At 42.1% G+C, this 13022-nt stretch overlaps 1 protein-coding gene across 3 annotated transcripts in view; it reads left to right on the top strand.

The window, feature by feature from the left end:
• The window catches only part of Fat3 (FAT atypical cadherin 3), a 588937-nt gene that overhangs the window by 519302 nt on the left and 56613 nt on the right, over positions 1 to 13022 (top strand). For all 3 annotated transcript variants that reach the window (XM_029481733.2, XM_029481732.2, XM_029481730.2), the window contains one exon: positions 11670 to 12059. In XM_029481733.2, the coding sequence (XP_029337593.1) occupies positions 11670 to 12059 (390 nt within the window). The remainder of the gene's footprint in view (positions 1 to 11669; positions 12060 to 13022) is intronic.

Here is a 13022-nt window from a genome sequence, read left to right as displayed (position 1 = left end):
TGCTGCTAACCTCCACTTTTACAGCTACTGCTCCCTGGCAGGCTCCGTTCCAAGGGTCTCAGATACATTATTCCCACTTCTCATAACCACTCTATAGTTGGCTTGTTATTGTTCAATTTACTATGTGAGTAATTTGAAGGCTTAAGTAACTTGTTCTGAGCCATAAGCTAGTGTCCGGACAGCAGACATTATGACAAGGGAGCTCAGGAGAGCTGGGCACCCAGCTGATAGTAATGTTCAAGTACAAGTCATTAGTTCCCTGGACTACCTGTGACTACATTGGTGTCACCAGAGGGTGGGATCAAAATGAGAGACTCCGGGCTAGTCAGTAGCTCTCAGAAGTCATAGAGCAGCAAATTCACAAGGATGACTATGCAAAATAAGTCAAATGCCCCATTGCCAGAGACTCTTTTTTAATGTCCCCCATCCAGAGTTTAAGATTCTGTGGTCTAAGAGGCAAAGCAAGGTGGAAATTTTCATTCCAGATAGTTCCAAGTTGAACACAGCTTCATTCTGTTAGGATGTTCCTAACAGGCATTGAGAACCACTCAAGAACTCTAATTCTGTGTTTCAAACACCTTAGCAGTTTGGTAACACCTATAGATCATCCCTCAGAATAACATTTTATAGTTTATAAAAATAGAAACATAATTAAATCAGTCCAGTGTTTACTATGTGCCGGTGTGCATTTCTGCCTTAATACAGTAAATACCATGATCCAGTACAGAATGGCTACAAAATCACAGGCATTGTACATACCACTGGCTTTGTTGCCAATATCTGTAATTGAACATGCTTTTCAGATCCATTTAGAGATTAGTGAGCATGAAGGTCTCAGATATTGTTTTAGGAGCTGTTCTATTGCTGTGAAGAGACACCAAGATCAGGGCAACTTTTAGAAGAGGAAACATTTAACTGGGGCCTTGCTTACAGTTTCAGAGGTTTAGTCCATTATCATCATGATGGGAAGCATGGCTACATGCTGGCAAGCATGATGCTGGGGAAGCTTGAGAGATACATTCTGATCTGCAGGCAGAAGGAGAGAGGGAGAGGGAGGGAGAGAGAGAGAGGAACTGGGTAGGATGTGAGCCTTTGAAACCTCAATAGCCTCAAAACCCAACCCCAGTCACACACCTACTCCAACAAGACCATACCTCCTAATTCTTCTCAAATTGTTCCACTCCCTGGTGACAAAGCAGTCAAATAATGAGCCTGCAGGGCCACTCACATTCACACTACTATGGCCATTCTCCCTCAGGTAGCTACCTCTAATATTGGCCCCAGGAACTCTTGCTTCCTGGATGTGGCTTGATAACCACTTTATATTTCTTGATAACCACTTTAGCAATTTGGTTTAAAGGGCCATGACATTATATACTTTCTGTTAGCCTCATGGGGTCCAACCAGTTCAGCCACCTAGGGACCACAGCTACTTTGATATGGTTGGGGGATGGGTGGACATGAGAGCTATTGGCTCTGCTCTTAGGAGGCTCCAGGCTTGTTTCCTATGAAAATGTTGTCCCAATAGATGTTTACAATGTCACTACTTAAATCTAGTCCAAACTACTCCTTTTTCAAGAGTTTCAGGGACAAAAGGATTGAACATAGATGACTTTAAAGAGGGGACTTCAACACCTCCAGCCAGTATTTTATATCACTGTGATTTCTCCTGGAAATACTCCAACAGGGATTCAATGCTGATTCCCACCTCTCTCCTTTAAGCATCATATAATCAATGTTTATCCTCATGCCTTAGAAATCATTACCACTGAGCTGCTTAGGTTAGGGCTTAATGTAGGGTTTGTGTGTTTCTTCCCCCAAGCTCCAATATTGTCTGAAGTATTAAATCTCTGAAAGTGGCTGAGGGATTATTAAAATATCACTAAAAATTAAATAACCCTCTGTGAGGATTGAGAGATTTAAGATGTTCCGAGACTTTTGTCTATTGTAGATTTAAAAGCTAGGCACGGTGGCAAATGCTTGCAATCTCAACACTAGAGACGGAGAGACAGATGTCTCTGGAGATCGCTGACCAGCCAGCCTAGTCTCATAAATCAATGAGCTCTCGGCCAGTGAGAAACGCTGTCTCTAACAAATAAAAAGCAACAACACCTGTAGTTGACTTTTGCTCTACTGACTTACATGCGAGTGCCTACATGCATGCAAATATGTACACATGTAGAAATACACTTTCTCCATACATACATATATTTGTGTGTGCGTGTTTATAATATTAGGTGTAAGGCCTTTCTTCAGAGACCTCAAATGAACCCCCATTACTGAAGGAAAGGCTCTTAGTATTCCCACCTGCAGACGGAGAAACTGAGCAGAGTCAGGTGTCTCAGCCAGGGAGGCAGAGGCAGGCGGGTTTCTGAGTTCGAGGCCAGCCTGGTCTACAGAGTGAGTTCCAGGACAGCCAGGGCTACACAGACAAAACCTGTCTTGAAAACCAAAAAAAAAAAAAAAAAGAGTGGCTTGGGGACAGTGAAGGACTCTGAGGCTCTCTTGAACACCCCTGCTCCCTTGTATTTTTGCTTCTCCCAACATCAGGGTCCTTTCAGTAGTGTTTGTGGCTCAAAACAAGCTTGAGATGCGCACCTTTCCACTCTGGGAATGAACCCAGAGTGCCTTTAGGATAAGACTGGTTTAACTATGACAGGTCTGTCCTTTACCAGCCATCTGAACAATGTTCCGAAGCCTCTGGACCTCCATGCACTCCTCAGACTCTGGCTATTCCCCTAAGCAGCATCAGGATCCCCCAGGAAGCTAAGCAAAAACAAAGGGTTAAATGAATAAGCAGCCTAAAATAATAACAGGACACACTCTGTCTCAACAGTCTGATTCAGGAAGACTGAAGTAAGCTGGATGGGGGGGGGGGGGGAAACCTACTTTTTTTTTCCTGTAGTGAATATTAAAATGCCTTGCTCAGCTTAGGAGTCTGCATTTGACACATAAGTTACTGTTATTACTACCCTTTATAAAATCCAATTTCTCTAAAGCTCCGATCAAAACACTAGTTGTCAAATGAAACAGAGATTCCTTCTAAGGAAGCCTGCGTGGAGAATTCTGATTTCTACCAAATGACCACAGGAGCTTCTTTCAGCCCCCACTCACATGAGCACGTTGGCACCGCTCAGTCAGCTACACCAGACCAGACCTTTATTTGCAGCGCTGCCCAGCCGGGATGGCCTCAAGGAAGGCTAGCACAGCAGGAATTTCTCCCATTTGCTTTAAGTTCCTGCCATTTCGGGCTCATTGAGACTCTTATGTGTAGTCAATTCCCAGGATAAGGCCTTCCTGGCAGGTACTGTGCTGTGCATCATCTGCTGGCAATTTCTTTAAGCTTTGATATCTCAGAAAACTTTCTGCTTATACAACCTTTCCGAATAACCCTTTCAAGCCTCTCCCTCTCTCTCTCTCTCTCTCTCTCTCTCTCTCTCTCTCTCTCTCTCTCTCTCTCTCTCTCTCCCTGATTTCCCTTGTCATTAGGCCGGGCTTCTAGTTGACTCTAGAAATTATTAGATAAAATGCTCTATAGATACATATAGATATATGTTCTAGAGAACATATAGGTATGTTCTCAGCTGGCATCTGAGAACAGGCCATTTCTCCCTATCCTCATCAACACAGAGCCTTTGCTTCCTTGTGAATGAGTGACAGTTTCAGCATCCATAATTTCTGGTGTTTGTGCAGCTCCCACAGTGCTCTCTTTGTCTGCCATGTCTCACCTGATGATATCCATCCTTCATTCGTGACTCAGTGTAGCAGTTTTAGTCTCTGAGAAACTTCTGTTTGATTCTTTCCGGTAATCAATTCTGCATGTTTAAGGAACTGACTACATTTGAGGTGACATAGAAATGCTGAGAGACCCAGTGTGCGCTGTGCATCAAGGGGTCTTTGGGTATTTATGGAGTAAATACATGAGTGAGTGAATGACGATGTGGAGATGGAATGAATTAGTTCCATGTTCATCCTCAGGGGTGCGTGTATGAAACCTTTGATGTATCATCGTTGGGTCACAGTATAGCATAGAAATCTAATGTACTGACTGGTAAAGATGGAGTTTTACAGCTCTTTGTGGATGAATTCATTTACCCACAATTAACACTGCCAGGCCTAGGCCAAAGCCAGGCTGTGGGTGCTGTAAGTTTCTCCATGCTTCAGGGAATCTCACTGCACAGGGACCAGCTTCTTGCGTACATAGTCTATGCAGTTCACACAGAGCAATGCTGCTTGCTTAGACGTGCCTCTGCCTGACTTAACTTTCGGATTTGGTTGTGCTGGGTATCTTCATGTTTCTAAACAAAGGGGCTGGGGTTTTGTTTTGGATTGGGGCCACAATCTTGTTATTAGACCCAGTGAAACAGCTGCTGCCTTCTAACTTGGCAAACACCCAGGCGATGCTGGATGCCGTCGCCAGGATCTCCCTGACCTATGAGGCAGCCTTCAGGCTTTTTTGGACATTTTAAAGGGAGCTTCAGACCCTGGGAGTTGATGTCATGCCCAGGAGAATGTGGCAGCTTTAGTCATCGCCCAATGAAAAGCTTTTAAAAGGCACTTAAAACAGAAGTCCTGAGAAAGTCTATTATAAGGACAGTAATCACTAAGCTAAAAGTATTGCTAATTCCTGGACTCTGTCATAGGAACTTCCTGTTTAATTTTCTGTTATCCCAACATATATTTCAAAGATAAAACAGGGAGGCTCAGTCTAAGCCGTTTGACTCCCTGGAATTGCATTTGCCTTCTACTGAAGATGAGAGAAAAATTTTAGGCCAGCCATTTCCTTTAATTGCCTTAATTAAAGTGTAAAATTTAGTTTAAAAATACTCTTTGCAGTAACTTTATAATGGGGCCTCTGACAAAAGCAATTTTCTAAGTAGCATTAGTGTCTTTCTAAGCAAAGATGAGCTAAAGTGAACAATGTAAACCCTCGGCAGAAAGCCTATACAATATGTAGGCCTAATGTTCCGCAATTATTTCAAATGATATGTTCATTAAGAATTAAAACTGGGCTGAAAAAAAAATGTCTTGAAAACTTGGATACTTTCCAAAACTAGTATTAAAGAATTGTTTTCAGAGTGCATGATTTTTTTTAACATTTCACTTATATATTACAGTGTCATGTGCCCACTGTATAAAATCTAGAAGGTTGAGCAAATGTGAAAAGAACTTTAAACCAGTTCAGGTTTTGACTAAATCCATTCTGCACTTTTTCTTCAGAAAAGTAAACAGAAACTTCATATTTTATAATCTGCACTTTTATGCTGACTCATAAACAGATTTCCATCTCATCTATCCATTTATATTAAATGACAGTGAACAATGCACTCTATTTGCATATTAATGTGCCATAATTTATTCAGTTGGTCTCTGTTGTAGAAAATTGGGGTACTTACTAGGTTTTCTTTTCCATAGAGTTAATATCAACTCACCATTGTTTTTATGTGAAATGTTTTATCTGCATTGCCTTTATTTTTAAGATTTATTCTTATTATTTTTTAATTATGTGTGATGGGTATATGCCCATGAGTTCAGTGCCCACAGAGGCTAGGAGAGGGCATCAGATCTCCTAGAGCTGGAGCTACAGGTGGCTGTGAGCTGCCAGACATGGTTTCTGGGAGCCAAACTTGCCTCCCCTGGAGGAGCAGGATACACTCTTAACCACTAAACTGTCTTTCCATCCCCTGAAATACACTCTTAATCTCTGACCCAATTCTCCAGTCTCTTACCTGCATTTTCATAATACCTCATGTCTCTCTGTGTCCTTTTGAGGCTATTTGATTCTTTCTACATGTGTGTTTTTAGAGGACATGCATACAATGCACCCATCACCTGCACTCACTTTATTAAATTAAGATTCGTAATAGCAGCAAAACTATAGTTATGAAATGGTAACAAAAATAATTTTATGATGGGGGTCACCACAATATGAGGAATTCTATTAAAGTATTGCAGCATTAGGAAGGTTGAGGACCGTTGCTCTATAGAATCTCAAATTAGGCCTGGCCATTACAATCCTTAAAGAACACATGGAAGAGTGTCCAGATGTCTCGTATAACAAGCCTGCCCTCACACTAGCCAACTTACTGTTAACTATTAACCACTGAGAGCAGAGTTTTACTACGGCCTATTTGTATCTTAAATGTCTCATCTCTAAATACCTCACAGTGATCACGCATTCTCATGGAGACAGCAAGTCTTTAGCAGTGACTATTTTGAGCTCAGGGTTTCCTGCAACAGTCTCCAGGGGTGAATGGGACACACATCAGCACCAGCACCAGCACCACCCCATGGATGTCAGTTCTAACCACAATCTGCCCAGCACATTGCCTTGGGCATTTTTATAAGAACCTGATCATCTGGTTCAAGTAAGAGGGAGACTCAGAGGCACAGAGGACAACCTAAACCACTGCTGTACAGAACTGCTCATCATACTGCTGAGATGCCAGAGGGAGAGATGGTATCTCTCTGCTCATTCCCCTCAGCTCAGGGCCAAGGGCAGACAAACAAGAAGGTGTCGTTTTGGGAATCCTCTTCAAATGGGGAGATCATTCCAGTTCCTCCTTTTAGAAACAACAGTATCTTTTCAGGTTAAAGTCATAGCAAAAAGATTCCATGATAAGAACCAAAGTTGTGTTATCATTCTTTGTTGGTGATATTCTTTTACAGTTTAATCACTCAGCCTGGGTATAGAGACTGTGGTATCTAAACATACTCATGGGATATCCAACATTGATGACTTTACAGTAGTAGGTATTTGAGGAGGTGCTGGTTGATGACAAGTCATAAATGACTTGGGTTGTGCCTTGGGGGCTGATGACAAAATAACATGAAGGAACTTAAAGTGATTGACATGTTCCTGATCTTGATAAAAGCATTGGTTCCCTGTGGTAGATATTTGTCAGAGCTTGCTCATGAGTTCTGTGTTCATGTTATTATCACATATAAATTATGACATGTCGAGGTGAAATAAAAATGAGCAAAAGTGTGGGGAAGAGAGGAAGGAAGAGTGTCAGTGACGGAAGATAGAAGAGAATGCTATGGAATTCGGTCCTCTAACTATGACATGGATGCTGCACATCCTAGAACTCACAGAAGCTGTGGTTACCTACATGCACAAGACCTCCACAAGGTCAGGCCTGTTAAAAAATCACAGCATGAGCCTCAATGGTGGCCTGTAATCCCAGCACTCGGGAGGCAAATGCAGGCAGAACTCTCAGTTCCAGGCCAGTCTGGTCTATAGAGCAAATCTCAGTACAGCCAGGGCTACACAGGAAAACCCTGTCTTGAAAAATCAAATCAAATCAAATCAAATCAAATAAATAAATAAATAAATAAATAAATAAATAAATATCCCAGCATAGACCTGGGAGAGGCACCTGAGGTCCACAACACTCTGATGGGCTATTGGCAGTTAGTGGCTACCAGGGAGGCAAAGTCACTTTGTTTAGGAGTGTTTCCCTTGCCTCAGCAAAAGAACCAACACCCACATGCACATGGGCAGGATTAATTGGATTCAGTAAAGAACTAAATGTAAAAGAGGACATAAAGTTGGGCAAGAGAAGCAATGGGGATTCTGTGTCTGAGATAGATATTATCAAATGCATCAAAGAATAAATAAAAATGGCTTTTTAGAAAATCTAAATAAGAAAACCTGTTAAATAACCTCTTCTTGTGGTATGTATGTCATACTTCATTATAAATGACCCCTTGCAACCATTTGGTACTAATTGGATGAGGGGGGTCTTAAAGGACAGATCATGTAAGTGACAAAGAGGACAGAAATAGATGTCACTGACAAGACTCTAAAGAGGGGCTGTCAGAGAAGACATACGCATCAGACACCAGGTGGGTGAAGGAACTCTTTAAGCTCCTTATACTTACGGAGCCTCTAAGGAATGCAGAGCACACACACCTTAAAGTCAAAAGAATCTCACTATGCTTGTAGTGTTGGTGACTCTTGTCATTTGTGTTTGTGATGGTGTGTGTGTGTGTGTGTGTGTGTGTGTGTGTGTGTGTGTGTGTATATACATGTAGAAATCAGAGAACAAGTGTTATTCCTTGGGCATCATTCACCTTTTGGTTTTTGAGACAGAAGCTCTCACTGACCTGGCATTCACCAAGTAGGCTAGGCTGGCTAGCCAGGAACCCCAGGGATCTTATCTGCTACCAATCAAGCTTTAGGATTCTTCTGTATGCCTGCCTCTCTGTCTGTCTATCTATCTATCTATCTATCTATCTATCTACTAACTATTATATATATATATATATATATATATATATATCTCCACATGTGTTCTAAGGATTGAACTCATGCTCCCATGATTAAAAACAAAGCACCCAAGCAGCTAAGTCATTTCTCCAAACCTGATGGTTAATGTCTTTGACACCCTCAGATATAAGCTGAGTGGTTTGACATTGTGTTGGGTCTTTGGGGATGATCCCAGTACACTAGGTATTACTTCTCACAGAAGTAATAAAACTTTGTTTAAGCTCTACGCCTGAATTTGACAGTCACTGAATAGTGTCTTCTGGTTTCTTTCCATCCACAAGGATCCAGCAGCTCGTCTTGGCCCAGTTTGCAGGAAATGGATTTTCTGCATTAGGCAGTAGGTCCAGGCAGCAACCTCATGAGAGGGGCTGGAATTCCACTGAAAACACAAGTAAAACTAACTATATTGGCTGGATTTAAAAATGTTTAGGGAGGTGGGGTTAGGAGGAGTGTAGGACAGCAACTTTGGAGAAAGCAGAGGTGTGGCTTTCTGCTATTTTGCTAAAGTAAAGCAAAAGGCCTTGGCACCAAGTTCACCAAGTCTAAATGAACAGAATCAGCCTGGAATGGATCTCTGGCCTTAGTGTGGCTTACTCACAAGAGCCTTGTAAAAGTAGCTCTCTCGTCCATCAGGGTCAGCATGGAGTTAGGAGAATACCATCTCCTGTTAGAGAGGTAGAGTCTAGCCAGGAGGCTGGAGGAGAAAGGTGCAGATCTGGAATAGGTTGTTTCTAATGATGCATCAACTACCTCTCCCAATAAAGGAAACACTGTCCCCATTAAAAGGCACAGTTCAGTTGGCCTTGCTTGAACCACCCCTTCTTGTCCCTCTTAATTTATCTTGCTTTTGACCAGGGAATCAAAGATTGCCAATCTCCCAAACTGACCTTTGGGTCTAAAGAGATAAATACAATGAGTAGATCCCACTCAACACCTCCAGAATGCTGAGCAAGGGATCCATGGAAAATAGAACTTACCTGTTGTCCCTCATGTCTGTAGATGCTGACAGGTTCAGGCCAGGTCATCAGTCCTGGGCTCCTGCATCAGTGGAATTTATTTAGTAGCTTCCAACACATACTCACATGAGAGGCTCTGTGTCTTCTGTTTCCTTTCCTTGTTGGCAAGAGCTGTGTGCCATATGCTAGGGATGGAATTCAAACCTTTAGGGAATGTGTGTGATTTGAAAACCTGTGTGGTGTATTCATGTCATTCACTGATGTGTTTCTGTAAACATACCCCCATGACTTTGAACAGTGTCCTGAGAACACTGAATCAGCTTAGGCAACATCCAGAGCATCTGTTCTGACACCAGCAAGGCAATTGTTTTCAAGGAACAAACTTGATCTCTTCTGCATGTCTGCCCATTCCCATCTATCTATGAGAGAATTTATTCTTCTAGCCCCTCCAGCCAGAAGGCATCCCTGAAGCCATAGTTCCCAGGGAGAAACCTTGTTGTTAGTCAGAGTACAAATATTAGAGGTTGATGGTTATAACAAGATAGTTGTTTTGCAACAGAAATGAAAGTAGATGATGAGAAATAAGGTAGGAAAAAATGGGCTCTTGGGAATGGGACCAAGAACAAGTCCTCTGCACAGGCCTTTTAGTCAAAGCCACACAATGCAATTTATGGAATCCCTTCCAGATACTTGATTTTATTGGTTTGCTGGGAATTTATTCTTCAAGGAAACTGTACACGGGGAAGTAAAATGTTCAGTTCTTATCTGCCAAATTCCTGCCCTCTTGGTGAGGTATCATGATTGCAAATATACAATGAAGCCTTCCCCTAGAAAAGCTTGTGTTCCAGGTCCCACAATTCACGAACAGCATTGCAGAAGGCCATCGTAGCCAAAGGCCTCTGGCAGATGATCCTCTTCATTGACAGTATTTATGAGGACTGAGAGAGATGGCTCAGCAGTTAAGAGTGCCTGCTGTTCTTGCTCTTGCCAAAGACCAGAGTTAGATTCCCAAATCCACACTGGGCAGCTCATGATAACTCTAGCTCCTGGGGATCTGACATCCTCTTCCAGCCTCTACAGATATCCACACAAAATTGTGATACTCACAAAAAGGCATACACATATAAATAACTAAAATATTGAATTAAAATCTTCTTTAATGAGAATTTTATTATCAAAATGGAGCTGTTTCCACCTATAATTTCATTCTATTTTCTTTGTTATGAATTTTACAGACTAAAGCAAATCTTAGTTTCATAACCCGTTTGGAAGGGCTGGAATTATCTAATCTCAGGCAGATGTCATTCAGAAATTTGTTGCTAGACATTTCTTGCTTGATATGTTTTTGCTTGAATGTATGTTAAGATGACATTTTGAGAGTTAAATGCATTTCTTAAGATCACTGAGTCAGATCACCTTCAGCTAGGAAGTCCCAGGCTTGCTGGCCCTCAGAGTTCTCTTATCCCTCTGTGATCCTCATGGCCACAAACATTTATCATTTTGTGTATTAGTCATAATTGATGATAATCAAAAGTGTAGCTCCAGTTTGAGCTTGTTTTCTGAACTCCAGACTCTTCTACCCAACATTTTTATTAAATATCAAGTGCCCACCTTCAATTTCACATGAAAATTCTGGTCCTTCTCCCCAAGCCTAATTCTCCCATGTCTGTCTCCTTCTCAACAAACTCCCTCTTTCATCTGCTCAGACTACACAGAAGAGTCATGTTTGAGGCCTGTATATTCTGGTATCCCATGTGCTGTCAGCCTCACCATCAGATATCATTTCTTCCCTACCACCTCCAAGTTCAACACACAACTCACATCCCTCCCCTGCTAGCACCTGGTACTCAGAAGAAATGGAATCCAGTGCTTTCTAATCACTACCAATACTGGACCCTTGCTCAAGCTGCCATTATGCTATGCCTACATTCCTGGGGTGAGGGGCCAGTCTTATTGTTGCGCTGCAACCTGTTAATGAGCAGTACCTGGAAGAATCCTGTCCATGCTCCAGGCCTGACCCATGATTCTCGTCTCAAAGCTGTCAAGTGGTTTCAGATTCTCATCGGTAGCAAGAATTCACATCGTCTTCTTAAGTTCTTGGTCGATTCTCAGTGAATACATGGGGAAGTGATTAGTTAGCTATTGTCTGCTTCTCTTCGGGCTACATTGCTTAGCTACACATCTAGTGGTATCTGAATTTTGCTCAGGAAAAAATTAATGTGAAGGAGGTTATATATTAACAATAACCAAAGAATTTGGGCATTTGTTCTCAACTTCCCGGTGTTAATTTCATTATATATTTTGTAAACTGAAGACTGAATTTTTGTAAGGTCAGAGGTACTTCTACAGTGACCTTTTCTTGGTTGGCTTTCATAAGTCAGGACAGCACAATATCTTTGTCCTCTGTTCTTGTCTTTTCATTCTTGTTTTGTTTCCTGTAGGCATCAACAGGAAGGTCGTGTACTCCCTGGAGGACTCAGCCAGTGGAGTCTTCTCCATCGACAGCTCCTCTGGTGTCATAGTTCTGGAACAGCCTCTAGATCGAGAGCAGCAATCATCCTATAACATCAGTGTGCGGGCTACAGACCAGAGTCCCGGACAGTCCCTCTTCTCTCTCGCCTCTGTCACCATCACTGTCCTGGACATTAATGACAACCCTCCTGTGTTTGAAAGGAGAGACTACCTGGTAACAGTGCCTGAGGACACTTTCCTTGGCACCCAAGTCCTGTCTGTTTTTGCCACCAGCAAAGATATTGGTACAAATGCTGAGATAACTTATCTCATCCGGTCTGGAAACGAACAAGGGAAATTTAGCATTAACCCAAAGACAGGTGGGTAAATAACAATGCCAATAATAGTCCCTGTTTATTCTCCAACTCCAGTCACCCCCCTTCTTGGTGGAATCTGTGTGTTCCCCTTCCTCCACACCAGGTCTTTTATATAGACCTCAGTACCCTGTTCCTACAAATGGTCTTTCTGACTCAGGAATGTGCACTCTAACCCTGTAACAACGTAACTACTGTGTTCAAATGTAAAGATATAGGAGGTATATGTAACCTTGAGTAAATGAGGCAGAAGTATTGATTGGGGCAGGGGGGGGCGGGGGCTGGATTAACAGAGCCTCCCAGCAGAAAGTGTTTATATATTAGGGCCATTGCTTCAAATTAAACTGTATGTGGAGTCCACTTATTAAGACATGCACTAGCTTTGCCCCATCCAGCTCTGACCATTCTATAAGACCACCATGGCGAAATAGCTAAGGATGGTTTAAATGTTGCACTGTGCAACTAAATTGGCAAGGTAAATCTCCACCAGTAGTCAGTGCTCAGAAAACTCAATTATGGATCCTAATAGGCTTGATTTCAGTTTCCACAATAGTTTGAAGGAGCCTATTGGCAGTCTTAGCCCTAGAGAAGTTCTCTGACTGGGTATGTCCAAGAAAATGACCCTCTCACTTGTCCTAATAATTGTTTTCCAAGTGGGAGAAAGATAAAACCTAGCAACTGTTCTGTGGACACAAAGACTAGCTATCAGCTTGAGAGCATGGCACAGGGTTACTACCAGGCAATGCTGGGACAGCATTCTCAGACCCCATTTTACTCCTCATGTAGTGACCTCAACTAGCAGTCGTCTTTTTTTTTTTTCTTTTTTTTTCTGCTTGCTTAGTTTAAAAGTTTAAAATGGCATTATGGTAGGAACATCTAGGCTATGTGAGTGTAGACACCATGGGGGTCTTTTCATGTCTTCCTGCCTTGTGATTCCCCATGTCTTGGTCTCTGTGGATAATAGTTTTA

Source organism: Mus caroli, unplaced genomic scaffold (genome assembly GCF_978045245.1).
Source record: "Mus caroli unplaced genomic scaffold, Mus_caroli_1 scaffold_11, whole genome shotgun sequence".
NCBI classification, from domain to species: Eukaryota; Metazoa; Chordata; class Mammalia; order Rodentia; family Muridae; genus Mus; species Mus caroli.
Note: the sequence above shows the minus strand (reverse complement) of the source record. Positions and strands in the feature narration are given on the sequence as shown.